The sequence below is a fragment of the Phaethon aethereus genome, assembly GCF_964289735.1.
Source record: "Phaethon aethereus genome assembly, chromosome: 13".
Lineage (NCBI taxonomy): Eukaryota > Metazoa > Chordata > Aves > Phaethontiformes > Phaethontidae > Phaethon > Phaethon aethereus.
The window spans coordinates 21,076,006-21,090,492 of NC_138589.1; the positions used below are offsets into that span (position 1 = coordinate 21,076,006).

Consider the following 14,487-nt stretch of genomic DNA (forward strand, 5'->3'; position numbering starts at 1 on the left):
ACCAGACTTGCCACTCTATAGTTGGGCTTCTTCTGAACAAAATATGTATCAGCACTGCTGCTTGAGAGAAGTAGAATGGGTGACATCAGTCATAGTTCTCCAGCATAACAAACTTTTAGCATATTTTTAAGCTAGGACAGAAGTATTAAGAAATTTATCGTAATCTCCAGTAATGCCTAGAGAAAATGTAATTTATTGCTGTTTTTAATGTCAGTTCAGGTGGATTTTCCTATCTGGATATGCTTGAGATTCATGACAAATTGCGTTATCGGAGGAATACGGTGTGATTAGTTAAGTGATATCTTTAGTAAGCTGCAGGTCATCATTGTGTCACGTTTGACAGAGGTTTTCATATGTGCAAAGTGGAATCAAATCTTCCAGGCTGACCCCGAGGTTGGGTTGATCCTCTCTTTGGCTCAGCAGATTAAACACAAGGTACTATGCCATTGAGACTACAGAAAAGAAAGAGCAAAGATGGCAATTCTTCCCTTCTACTCTCATCTGTTTGTGTCTTAATTTCTGAAACTGTACATTAATTCAAACAGAAAGTGCAAAAAAAAAATTTTGTTCAGAGTGCTGTATATAAAATCTGCAGATATTAAGAAGAACATGTCACTCATTCCTTCATTTGAAGTTCAGTCAGATGGTTTAATTTAAGACTGAGATATTTTTCCTGTTCTTGCTTTTATTCTTACTTGTTCAGTGACTGATTGTATAGCCAGTTACGCCACAATAACAAACCAGGCCATATTTAATGAAATCTAAGACAGCTATTAATGATAGCATGTATTAAGTGGAAAACATTAAGAAGTCTTTTTCAGCCTTAGATTGTTCTTATTTTAGTTTTCAAAGTCCAGACATACTTTTTTTTTTTAAAGTGATTTTAAACATGTATTAAGTAGATTGTGCATGATGGACAAATGGATAAAGAGAAGTATAAAGAAGCGGAATGGGTTTTGAAAAATGACCTTTTCCTAGCTTCCAAGCATCCTAACATGTTTTTTAGCTATGGGGAAAAATAGAACGGCGGCAGTTCGTAGAGAATAAACATATCAATGCGACATTCAACTTAGAGCCAATCATCTGGTTTGCAAAACCCAGATAGTTTGGCATAACGCTAGTGGCAACGAATCTGCCTTGCTTGGCCACTCACCTTCCCCTGTTGACTACTAAAGCCTGTGGTCCTTGGGTCCTGCACAAGCAGGACGTGGCAAAGAAGGAAAATCTATACTAATTGCAATTTTTGTAATGTTCGATGTCTTATCTCCCCAGTTTATCAATATCTTTTTTCAAACTGTACAACTGGAAACCAAGCGCAGTGTATGTGGCTATTACCGCTGTAGTCTTGAGTTGGGACTGGAGCACGTTTAAGCTGAACTGAGCTGGTTTTAATCTGGCTAGCTGGGGAGAATGGAGCAGCAGCAGTCAATCTATGACCTTGTCACTGGTAATTCATAAATACCTGCGTTTGTCAGCCCCTGCTGATGTTGGCACGTTGTCCATTTTACCTCTGTGGATCCTAGCTCAGCTTCATCATTACATCCTGTAAAAATGCTTCCCGGTTCTTTGTGAATGAAAGGTTAACGACAAATATTTTATCCAGCAGGAAGGCGCAATAGGAGAAGCACATACCCATTGGCATGAAACCAATAGGGAAATGTAATTTGACAGCAAAAAGTATTTTATGCAAGTATTGCTGGTTTTGGTTGCTTGGTTTTTTTTAATTGTAGGCAGCATGGTAAAGATAGATTATCACTAGGAATCTGATAGGTTTGGTATATGATGACATATAGCAGAGTTATCTAGTGTTGCCCAGAGTGTGTGCTGTAAATGGGAGCTCTTTAGAAGTGTGCTGGAAGGTGTGCAGTTGAGAACATACCATAAAGCAGGGAAGCTGGTACTGTTATAAGTTATAGGCTGCTTTGTTGTAAAACAGTTTGTATGTGAGAATGATGGGCTTGTCGGGTCACTCAGTTGTTCTGAAGTTTATAGGTCAGAAATAAATGAGAAAAAATACATTTAAGACCTGCAGGTAATCAATAGGACAGACTGTGATGTGCTTCTGACAGTATGTATCATATAGTTCCAAAACAAATACCGTAGGACAAGAGAATTTTGCTTACTCCTGTAAAAACAAAATGTAGCATCCTTTTACAGTTTGATGCTGACTGTATCTCAGAACACCCAAGATCCCTATAAAATCCTGACAACACCCCTGCAGGTCATTTATGGAGGTCACCGCTTTTTGCCTCCCACACTCCCTAGAGAAATTCTGGTCTACCCACTCCTTCATGGCCACCCACCCGCAGATCAGCTGAGAAATCATACTTTGTTAAGAATGTTATTTTTGTTCTTTGTTCTCTTTCTTCTGTTTGAAAGATGTTTTTTTTCGCTGTAGTTCATATACCGTAGTTTAAAAATACATAATTCACGGGATATAAACTAAATCCAGCTAAAATATACAAATGCAAAAAATAAGTCTGAGGATTTGTCATTGTTTAAATACATGTATTTTATTCTGATTTGTGTTTCAAGAAGTAAATTAAAATTAGTCTAATCATAAGAATGCTTTTAAGCAAGCACTTTTAGGTGGATCAACCTTTCTTTGGTTTTTGAAGCCTGTAGGGGACTTACAGCCTTCACCAGTCAAAATGCAGATGTGTCTAGAGCAAGCATTAATTAGCAGTAATTCTTAAACCTACACCTTCATGTACAATAGGAATATAAACATTACTATAATAAATTGTCAAAAGTTGAATGCCTTTGGCTGTGAGAAGGAGCATCGTGGATCTGTGTCTGTTCAGTACGAGCATTACTCAGTGATGTTCTCGTGTGCTATTGACATTGTCACACTCTCAGTGTAACCTGCTCAGGCTGTGCCACTCAGTCTTTGCAATAATCGTTAACAGAATTATGAATCTCATAAGGCAAAACGCCATCAGCATCTAGTACGGGAATCTTTCCGTATGTGTACCGTGAACTCTCGGAAACCCACCTGATTTAAAGCAACTGTTACTGGTGGACAAGTTTTCTTGTGTTTTTTTTGATGGTCTTTGGTTCTGCAGCTGTTCAGAGTTAGATGCTTCCTAATGCATTGCTGATTGTGATTTTTTACGAGCTGCTTTCTCCGTTGCTTTCCCTGCAGGTGTTGCAGGGTGCTCAGCTAATAGCTGTTGCTTCTGCCGAGCCTGCGTCGGGGGGTGTTGATGGATCCCCGCTCCAAGGGAGTGATATCCAAGTCCAGTATGTGCAGCTGACACCAGTGACAGACCACTCTGCAACTAATCAAGTATGTGCATATATCTTTTTGCCATTTGAATGTACTTGATTGAAGCATCTGTCAGACGAACTATATATCTACCCACAAATACTGCAGTCCCAATGAGTTTATGATCCTGTTTCTAAACCGTAAAAACAAAAAAAGTAATCTATAATAAGAAACATCATTTTGTTAAAGGTATAAATGGTCTTTGACTATCCCTGCTTCTATGTTCTTGCACAATGCCTCTAGAGAATAGTTATTTTGGTCTTCATTGTTTTTCTGCATCCTTGAAGGCTGAGAGCCATGTTAAAGGACAGAGCAAAAAACTTGCTTGGAATCTATCCAAAAAGTATTTTTCAGACTGAGGTTTCTCTTAAAAATGTTATTCCCTCTCTGACAGCAGTTTTCCAGTTATTTTGATCAACAGCCTGGATTTCCCGCAGGAGTCGCAATGTTAGCAATTGTAAGTGAACACTTGATCCTCCCAGTTATGGTGGCAAAATTTTTTTTTTTTTTTTACTTTTTATATCAGCTTGAACAGTCATGTATCTGAGTCTAGAAAAAGTTTCTCATCAGCTTGAAGCTGTGACTGGTGACAACACAAGAATGCTGACTTAAAACAGTTGTCAGAAATTTTTCTGAAGATGGTTACACATTCTTCTGTGAACCCCACTTAGTGGGCTGCTGTTCTAGAGAATGCCAAGTGGTTGTGAAAAATGAGCTCTTGCTTGCTAGCCACAATATAATGGTATCCTTAGCAGCCAATACTGGAGTGGATTTTTGTCCGATACATACCCAGTTTTGTAGAGAATCCTGATCTGGCTACAAACATTTGGATATTGAGTCTCTTGAGGGGGAAAAAAACAAAAGGCGTAAGAAATCAAGGGAATCATGTCCAGACTCTCTGTGCACAAAACTCAAGTGCTTAGTGCTTCTTACATGGGTAAGGCAATCTGCAGATCAATTCACTAGAAGAAGTTGGAGCACGTTAGTTACTCCAGTGGCAAAGAGGGCCGCAAACAAAAGATGGAGCTATGTTGCCTACTGCCAGTGTTTCACCATCCTCATTGTGAGAAATGTCTTCCTCCTGTCTAGTCTAAATCCACCCTTTAATGGTTTAAAACCACTACCCCTTGTCCTATTGCAGCAGGCCCCGCTAAAAAGTTTGTCCTCATATCCACCTGGATGCTACAGATTGCTTTTCAGAAAAATTACCGGACTGTCTGGCATGTGAGTGTGCCGTGCTGTGAGATTACATCCTAGGTTCTGTACACTGATCTTCCCGTGCAGAGGAGCCCTTAATAATCGTTTTTCCGTCTTTGCTAGTCTTGTCTCTGCACTAACCTTCTCAATATTTTATTCAGTCACTCGTAATAGTACGCTGGATGGTAAGTGTTGCTACAGGGATTGTGCCTTATTTTGTATAAATCCTCAAGTACTGCCGGTCCCATGCAATTAAGAAAGTGCATAGGCACCAGGTGGTGAGAGATGTCCCTTGTGCTGCTGTCCTCGCTCCAGGCCTGGGAAATTCTCAAATTTACCTCCCACGGACTTTCTCCTGGGTCTGTTCCTCGTGCCTGGCCTCCCTTCTCAGCTACCACCTCTGACGGGCAGGAGCTTAGGGAGTTCAGTTGTAAACATCGGCATCCGTCTCCCACATGACTGGAAGCCACCAAAGGAGTTACTTTTCTCTTCAGGGACACTTTGCACCGTGTTAGGTTTTAATATTGTGGTTAACCACAGAGATTTATACAAAGCTGAAGACAAGCAGAAGAGGAATGTGAAATAAGAAGAGTATGAAAGGAAAAACGGAGAAGACTAAAAATAAGTTTGCCATAAATATTTCCTCAGTTTACACAAATGAAAAACGAAGGATGTTAATGAATTGGAGAAACCAACTTGGTATTTGCATTACTCTGAGTTATATGGATAGTTCAATAGCTTTCTTTTTTTGACTAAAATTATGGAATAGTCCTACTCGCCTTACATCTCCTATCTGAAGGGAAAACCCTCTAAGTGAGGCTGTAGTGACACTTTTATCTGTTTTTATATGGTTCTTTGCCAAGGTACTGAGATGTTCTCAATGATTTTGGATCTATTTATCCATCAAAGCTTATAAAAGTGGAGTTTATTATCCGCCTGGATTGGATGTTATGCTCTACACAAATTCTGTGTTTGAAACACCACAACTGCAAATTTATTTATTGTCTGAAAACAAGACCCCAGTTTTCTGACCTTTTTTTCTTGGGAGCCATGCCTTTGGAAGCAATCGCTCGTGCAAAACTGAAGGTAGGAGTGGGGCTATTTGAAATTAATCTCTTCTCTGACTTCAGCTGAAGCAGGCAGCAACATGCCTTTTAGCTCGGTATTTTCAACGTATTCATGCACAATATTGTATTTGCAAATTAGCTGTAGACAGAAGGTTTAATAGGTAGGATTCTGACAGTTCCGTAGTGACCCTAAACCACATATGTAAACACAAACTATTAATGTGTCAACAGTGTTTTGCTGGCGTAAAATTGAAAATGCATGTGTGGAAGGAGAGAGCCATGGTTTGAAATCAGATGCATTTTGGGGATTTAGGTTTAGTTGGCTTGTTTTCATGTCTTGATAGCATACTTACTTATAGCAGCTTGGAAAATGTAGAAATCCAGAATGATGACAAAGAATATTTGGATTAGTTCTGTGCTCAAATTCTTATGCTGATGGTAAATTTTGTTAGATTTGGAAAAAAAAAATCCTTCCAAATCTAAAGTGTGCTTCTAATCCCTTTGGGCAGTCTTCTACTTCTGGTCTGAAAGTTGGATATAATATTCAGTATTGCTGTTGTGGCTATTATTTGATAATTATATTACTTCAATACAGTTTTCCTCTAATAGGCAAAGCAACTTTGATGGTCACTTGAAAATTTACCCGCTATCAAATTCAGCAATCTGATATTCACCACTTCGGCACTAATTTATTGAACATTTAAGTAAACACCAAATTACCTATAACGTTGAACAGGAAAAAAGTCTTGTAGCTGTGTGCAATTACTGGAAACGAGAGAGAGAGAGAAGAGGAGAAATAATTTGACAGCGAGACCTTAATTTAGGAGCAGTGCTTTATAATTTTGAACCTCCGGTATTTCCATTTGAATAAATAAGTGGTGACTGTATAGTAAAACCTAAAGGATGGGAAATCTGCTTGGGTTTCCATCCTTGCGTCTTTGTGGATCATCCTGCAGATACTAGGCTGAGAGCGTAAAGCAGGGCTTCAAGTAAGACTTTTTCATAACAGAAGTACTGCCACAGAAATAATTCTGTATCCAGGGTGTTACATAAAGCATCTATTAGATGTATTTATGGAGGGAAAATCCATCAAGGGCAGATCTCTGGAATCTGTGGGAGCGTACAGGAAAGTATCATTAAATTCTTGCCCTTTTCTTGTAGTTTATCTATGCTTGTGATACTGGCTGCTATCAGGGGAAGGCTTATTGGGTGTGATGAACTTTATCCAAGCCAATACAGCTGTTCTTAAATGCTATTCATCTTATAGCTCTAAAGATGGACTTCATTTCATAATCTAGTTTTCCTTACTCCAACTAACTTGGCTAAAAACTTTGCTATGGGATTATCCTTTCACAGCATTGTGAGACTACTGGTAGGCAGTAATTTAATTTTTAAGGAGACTTCCTTTGAAAGCTTAAGTCAATTGTGCTTACTTGAAATTCTTTCATGGAGAATTGTTTTTGCTTGGAAAGTAAGTAGAATCAGGCCTGTGGGAAGAATTTTGAGAAAAAAGTTGACTGTAGTAGCGCTATTCTCATTTTACACAAAATGGAGAAGGACTGCAGTGGGTAAAGTCGGCAGTTTTAGACCGTATCCTGCACCAGCTGGGGAAATTCCAAGCACAGGGCAAACAGGTAATTTTCTCCTTACCTACAATAGTTCTGTCACTCCGGGACTTGCTGCTGTCTTTTCTATGATCACCCTTGGTGGACTTCCCTTCCGGAACACTGTTCAGCTCTGTGCCCTCGAGCTGTCAGTACGTATGTCGTGCTGGGACAAGTCCTTCCACGGCTTCGGCACATGTTGTGCCAGACATGGGTTTTATTGTGTTTCTTTTTAGAGCTGGTTCTTTTTTGGGAAGAGAGAGGGAATAATTGTTTTCTATTTGCTCTCTTTGTGCCACTCATGATTTTATAGATCTTATCATGATTTCATTATTTCAGCCTTCTCTTTCCAGCCTGAAGGGCATTAGGCTACTTAGTCTTCATGTGGACTCTTGAGGTTATTTTTGGTGCCTTTGTTAAGTGTATTCCCATTCCAGCTCTGTCGTAGAGCTGATACCCATGCAGATTTTGCATGGGTATAGACAAGAACTTTAGCTTAATATACTAAGTTCATATTCCCTTGGCCACACCAGTGGAAAGCACTTGTGTATTGATTTACTGATTTCGTGTTTCCTTTTGCAGGGCACTGATACCCTTCAATCAGCAATCCAACCAGAAATGCAGATAGAACACGGAGCCATCCAAATTCAATAGAATTGTGCAAAGCTGTGTCAACCGAGACGTCAGTGAATCGCAGTCAGAAGTTAAGTGCTGTAGTCTTCGTATAACAACAAGACCATGGAAATGCCTGTTAGACTAACGGTCACACCTCAAACATCTCCTGCAAATAGCAGAGTTCTGATGATCTGGTTGTCCTCACCTGGAATAAATCAGACCCATTTACTTAAATTGGAGCTACATCACTACATCAATTGAGGATCTGGCCTTCAGAAAAAATAAATGGCCTGCCCTTAGGTACACTTAAAGAGGAAAAGAAATCTAATGAATCAAAACCGTGAGACTAAATTAATGTTTCATCCTGTTCATTTCTTCTGTGAAATACGCCATTTGAATGTCTGCAGATATCTTAGGAAGTGTATTGCTGCTTTGCAATACTTGCTTTACCACATATAGAAGATCAAGAGCTCAAATATTTTTCACTGTTTAAACAGCTTTTTTTTTATTTGCTATGGTGTTTATAACAAAAATGGAAAATATTTAAAAAAAGAAAAATCCCATAACTGCAAGTATTAGCCTTTTGCTGGTGTTTTCTGTTCAGTGTAATGAAAACTGTATTTGCAGAAGACTAACAATTTTGTTTGTACTGTTGCTTAACTACTTTTCTAGGGGAAAACACTTTTAAATGCTGTAATTATGCATTTCTAATGAAAAATAAATGTGTATTTATGAATAGTGCAGCTCTACATTGCTCTCTGCCTTAGGAATGAATATGGTTTGACTGGACTGTGCTGTAAGAGTGTAGTTCTGGAGTATTCGAAGACACATGCTCTCTGGCAAGCTCTGCTGTCAAACTGAGAAGTAAGATTAAGTCTATAAGGAAGTTATCAATCTTAAATCATGTTATCTAAATTTTCAGTGCAAGAGGAATGCAGCTTTTGAGTCTGCAAATCCTATTTTATACCATGAATTTATGAAATAATTATTTAAAAATGTGAACAATTCTTCTGAGCGCTCTCCTTTTTAGTTCCTTTTTACCTCCTTTGTCGTTTGTGGCAATACCTCAGTTTGAGATTCATCCATAAAAAGCTGGGCTGCAAAAGTCAGTCTAACCTATCTTGTAATCCAACCTGCAGCAGCAAGGTGTAATCCTCTCTCCACTGCAACTTGTGGGAAATTTGATACCGATTTCAAGAAAGCTACATTTTCATATTTGCTAAGCTTGAGTGCAGAGGATATATGTTTGCTCTAACCTGATGATCTTAATGGTGCACATTGCAGAAAAATAGAGTTTGCTGGGGGAGGTGTTGCTTTGTATTTATTTTTCAGCTGACTTGCTATATGGTTATTGTCAATATATGGCTCATAATGCATTTAATGTGTTAATGAATGGCATAGCCACAAATTCTACATGGTTGAATTCAGGGTAACTTTTTTTTAAATGAAAGGAAGGGTTAAGCACACCCAATTTCTGGGAATGTTGTCCCTGGTAAGTATTATGCTTTATGTAAATTCCTACTTCTCTTTAGGCTATTTCTTCACACACAAGTCAATGCAAACTGAACCACAGCTTATTGAATACAATGTTCGCAACAGGCCAAGAATTTGGCTACTCTTCAGTTTCTTTTTTTAATAGTGTTTCTCAGACTGGGCAATGTTTGAAGAGCTTGGCATCCAAATAGAAGCCTAAAAATAAAGCAAGGCCTGTACATTTTAGCATGGCTGTTTAATAATAATTTATCACTTGGAAATGACAGTGAGAAAGTTGGGATGGCAAAGCCCCTGCATGCTACCACATACCACTCTCTTGCTATTTTCATATTGGCCACAGTGGCTTTCTTGTCATCTTCAGAAAGTTTTACTCTTACCCAGCTTACCTTCTGCATCCTGGGCATCTTCTGCTTTCAAGGGGAGCACACATGCATTTAAATTGTAGGGTGTCTGTCTTTGTTTTATGGTGCAATTAAGAATTCTGTTCTCTCTGCATTTTTCAGCTCAGGCACAAGATGAAGTTGAGTTCAGGAGAGGTTTCCTTTAGCCACTAGACTGCTGCATGCTCAAGGCTCTTCTGCCAAAAGTGATGGTAAAGGCATATCAAGCAGTGAAGTAGCATTCACTATATTTAAAGAGAATGAAATCTACTTCACCAGTGTGGGATGGAGAGTGTGCAAGTCAATTGAAATAGGTAAGGAGAGCAGCCTAGTAAGATCCTCCACTGCACTCAGATGTTAAGACTGCATGTTCCTCAAAATGTGAATTTTTCTTAGTCTTATGTCAATGTTTACATTAGTCTCAGCTGTGTCACACTATGTTTATACTTCAGAGAAAAGAGACTTCAACGTTGAGCCCGGTATTCCTATGAGTAATCCCTGTCCCTGATTTTATGTCCTGGCCCAGGGAGGAAATGTCTTTTCAGGGATGTTTTATGTGTTTTCTAGACATCACAAGCTATGTCACGTACAAATGAGTAATTCCCTAGAAGAGTAGTTCAGGAATTAATTCCCTTCTAGGAAATGTTTGTGACTGTGAAGGGTCTGTGTGGTTCTGTGCAAGTGTGAAGATATGTTCATACAGAGATTATCGTAACAGTAACATATCGACATAACAGTAAGAAATCCTAGAATTACTATAAGATAATTCAAAGAATTAAAATCTTGCAGGGATACTGAGGGTTTTGCCTGGGTCTCTGTTCAGGTAGGTTGATGTTTTTTCACCATGGATGTAGTTCTGCCTTTGAAGACTGACCGTTTTCAGTAGGTCAGCTAGAAGTGAGTTCTCACTATGTCTCCTTCTGTTATTCACAGCCTCTGCCTTTTTAATAATAAGGTTCTTTTTCCTCAGCAAACCTTATAACATCCTCATTTTTAACTGTTCTCTTTCTCCTCGTGCTGCTTTTGTCTGAGAGGCAGAGATTGAGAACATATAACCGAGAGTCTTCAGGGGGACATTTCTTGTACGGTTAGACTAGCATCAGCTGCATATTTTATTTGTAATTCATCCTGTGACCTGCAGGATACTGTTCTAATGGGTTTGGTTTTGTTTTGTGTAATAATGTTTACGCAGGCAGGCTTTGGGGAGGAGAGCCTCTGGTTACGCTACTTGGCCCCATTGGTTATTTTTGATACTAAGTTTGCTATAGCTGGGACCTCACCATTTATCTTGATGTTGTACTCAATTCTTGACATGTAGTTACGGCTGCGCAGGCAGGATGGTACCTTTATAATGACCTTTCAGATAGTTTAATCTTGAATCCCACTTGAAAGAGCATCCACCTCATGAATTCTTAAGGGCTTCTATTGTCCTGATGTAAAAACTAATCAAAATGTTATTGTGTGGTGGATTGTACAACTAGAAATTGGTCTAAAAAAACTGAAGGATGTGGGTTATTTCTTTTCTGCTTTTCTTTTTCTTTCTTTCATTTGTTCTTAGTTTTACATATTTCTGTCTTGCAAAACAAAACTATAAAAACGAGCACCCTTCTGTGACCCAAATAAACTGGAATGCCTTCATTAGATGCATTTTCAGGCATTTCAGTATTGACAGTTTGCCTATAAAGCAAGGAATGCTGGCCAAAGTGTTGCTCTAGTGCTTGTCTCCCTCATGGAGATCCTGGCATACATACGGGTATGCTCTGGTGGCCCTGGACTTTATTATCCGCTTCACAGGACTGCTATGGAATTTCATGTTAGAAAATAGAGTGAGAAAGCCAATATCTAAAAAAACCCCCAAAATCACTGTAGAATCTCACTCCGCACAAACTTCTGTTGGCAATCAGTATTCCTCCAGAATTCCTAATTATCTAAGTACCGAAAATTTAGAGCCATAACTATAATTCAGCAAAAACTGTTTCCTATTATCAGAAATAAGAATGTTCCTTTCATTCACTGCAATCCCAAAGCACTTCTATAAGCTTTGCTGATTTAGGTGAGTACTCGACAGTCAAACCTCATTTCCTTGAATGAAGCCGGGAATAAAAAAGTCATTCAGTTAGAGTGGTGTTTGGGGTAAACTGAGATTGCTTTTTTTAATGCACTGGTACAAGTGGACATATTTGGTTTCTCTGCTAAACGAGGTTTGACATATTTAGAGGTTGTTTTAGACCCCGCAAAAATAGGAGTAACTAACCGTGCAGCAAGCGGAGGCAAGAGGAGTCGTGCAGAGCTGAAGTTAGAGCTGAAGTGTGTGGGATGCGATTGCCCACGTGCAGTTTGGCCAGGGCGAGGGGTTAACACTCCTCTTTCGAAAGATGCCAGGGAATTTTTAATCAAGTCTTGTTCTTTTTCTTGATAATTTGGATGGAACTGGATGAAAACCTATTCTTCCTCATCTTTCGCTTCACATGCGAAGTTTAATTCAAGAGCAAATGTCTCCTTATTTGACTTCCTTGCCTTTCTTTAAATTTACGTGAATTCTGCTTTGGAAAGCTTTCTCACATTTGTTTCTTATTCAATTTTTTAAAGTATACATTTTGCAAAGGAAAAATGTCCTCTAAAGATATTGAATAAAATGTTACTGGTTTTAGGCAGAAAATTACGTTCTTAGGCTTTTGTTCATCAGCATGGATATATTTAATTGACCGGTAGACTGGAAAAAGTTCTGTTCTTCTGGTCCCTCAGGTTAATCAGTGTTTTTGAATGTTTAAGTAAACTGTCCAGTTTCATCTCTGTCCATCAGCTTGGGCTGAGCGTGAGTTAATATATGTTATATAATCTTCCAGTAAGTATTTTATTTCAGATGTTTCGTACTAGTTAAAGGAAAGTTAATCTGGTTGTGAAACAGATCAGCAAAAGCCTGGATGGAAAGCTGAGCTTAGCCGGACATCTCTCCATGCTATGCTGTGATGCCAGCTGTAAGGACAGACTGTTCATTGTCCCTCATTGTGCCACAATCTGGACATTTATGGTATTTAATTTGAAAACAATAAATATCCCTATTTTCCACAGTGATTCCCTGCTTTCCTTAAGGAATCTTTGGGACTTCTGTTTTCAAGATGCACTGGGGTTTGCTTGTCAAACTCTTGAGTGCATTATATCAGGATCTGAGAATTTAAGCGAGTACACTGAAATAAAAAGGACTTTATTTACTCTTTTGTTATTACCACAGGGCAACCAAATCTCCTGTATGTATATTTAAAATAATTCAATTTTTAATTGATGAACTATGTATTAAATTTGCCATCAACTTTCTGGGTAAAGCAGAAGAAAAATTGGGAGCTGGCCAGCACCATTTGACGAGCTGAAAAGTATACTTCAGCTTGCTTGATGTATGTGTTTATATATGCATGCATATATATTTATATATGGCTATCTTGTTGCTTGAGTTTGCATGGGGTTGGCTCACCTCCTACTGCTTTGGTTCTAGAAGTCACCTCTCCCCTCTTCTCGCTTCCTTTTGATATTTACTCTCTCATTTCTATAGCATTTATTTTTAATCTTACAAAAAGCTTAGATCCATTTTGCTGCTTTGATCTTAGCAGAGGAGCTTAGCTGGCCACCTCTAATTGAAAAGAAATAAATCGGAAACCCTTGGTCTACTGGATTCTGAATTGCATTTAACAGAAAAAACACAGTTACAGGCATTACCTGGTGCACAGGGAAGGAGCTCTCTTGCTTGGCTTATTTAACAGTTTGTCACGGTTGGAATTATGTGTCTGCCATTAATCAGTAACATTTTCAGTTTAGTGACCAGATTTTCCCCTGCTGTTCCCACACGGTAGCAAAATTAAACCTTCTTTTGCAGGCGCCCAGGTGAATGCCCAAGTACTGTGAATTGCACTGAGAATTCTGCTTAACTTCCAGTCTAGGTTAAACAGCAGCTAAACTTGTCATTCGATGCCTTTCCTCCCCAAAACGCCTGCTTCCCTCTCCCTGGTGTCATAACCCTCTTAGGGCGGCCCTTCTCTAATAATCATAAACGGGTATGATTTAATCAGACACAAATGACGTGCTCTTTCTGCAGCAGAGCGGGCTGGTTCTGCTTCCCATCCCGGTGCGTGTGAAACGCTCGGCTCTCTCGCTGGGGCCATCTGCCTTGCATAATTGCTGTTATTTAACAGCGAGTTTATTACTCAATCCTACTTCAACTCTCTTAATCCCCCTGCTCTAATGGGCTCCCTGCTCTCTTCAGCAAAACCAGAGGAGGAGTAAAAAAGCCAAAATGTTCATAAAAGAGGCGGCGGGAGGAATCAAGGGAAAGATGAGAATCAGTTTGTTGATTTGTTTTGAATCCCTCCCTGCCTTTTCGTTCATTCAGGTTGCCTTTTGCTCCTTTCTGCAGTTAAACGTGCAGCCCAGCGAGGTGGCTCACATTGAGTTCTTCATTTTTTGTAATACAATAGTGACAAAAATATCCTACTTTTATCCAAGGAACAGCAGCTTTGGAGGTGGGCAGGGGCGAGGTGGAGGATAAAGGTTTGGGGCTTTAGTTTGATTTTTTTTTTAATTTTGTTTATACCTTACTATATTTTTAAATAGTCTCTAAGTGTCTTGGGAGGATTACATCTGTTTTGGGTTCTTCCTGAAATTCCTTTGAGTTGCATTACACTGACCATTATAATGAAACTAGGAGCTTCTCTGGCGTGTTCTCAGAGTTTCAAAAAAATAGTGCATCTCCACGCTTTCTGCCTCTGACACTTTCCCTAGTTTTCATGGAAATTTTCTTGTGAGGCAAAAGGCTGAATGCGCCTTAGTGTTAGTGAAAGTAAATTTTTCCTTTCGTTTTAGTGTTTGTAAAA

General features: G+C 39.1%; 1 protein-coding gene across 4 annotated transcripts in view; it reads left to right on the plus strand.

The window, feature by feature from the left end:
- BANP (BTG3 associated nuclear protein) overlaps positions 1-7,790 on the plus strand; it is a gene marked incomplete at its 3' end in the record, with an annotated part of 137,274 nt that extends 129,484 nt beyond the window's left edge. For all 4 annotated transcript variants that reach the window (XM_082005556.1, XM_082005557.1, XM_082005558.1 and 1 more), the window contains 2 exons: positions 3,146-3,289; positions 7,719-7,790. In XM_082005556.1, coding sequence (XP_081861682.1) covers positions 3,146-3,289; positions 7,719-7,790 — 216 coding nt within the window. The remainder of the gene's footprint in view (positions 1-3,145; positions 3,290-7,718) is intronic.
- Between the last annotated feature and the right edge of the window lie 6,697 nt (positions 7,791-14,487).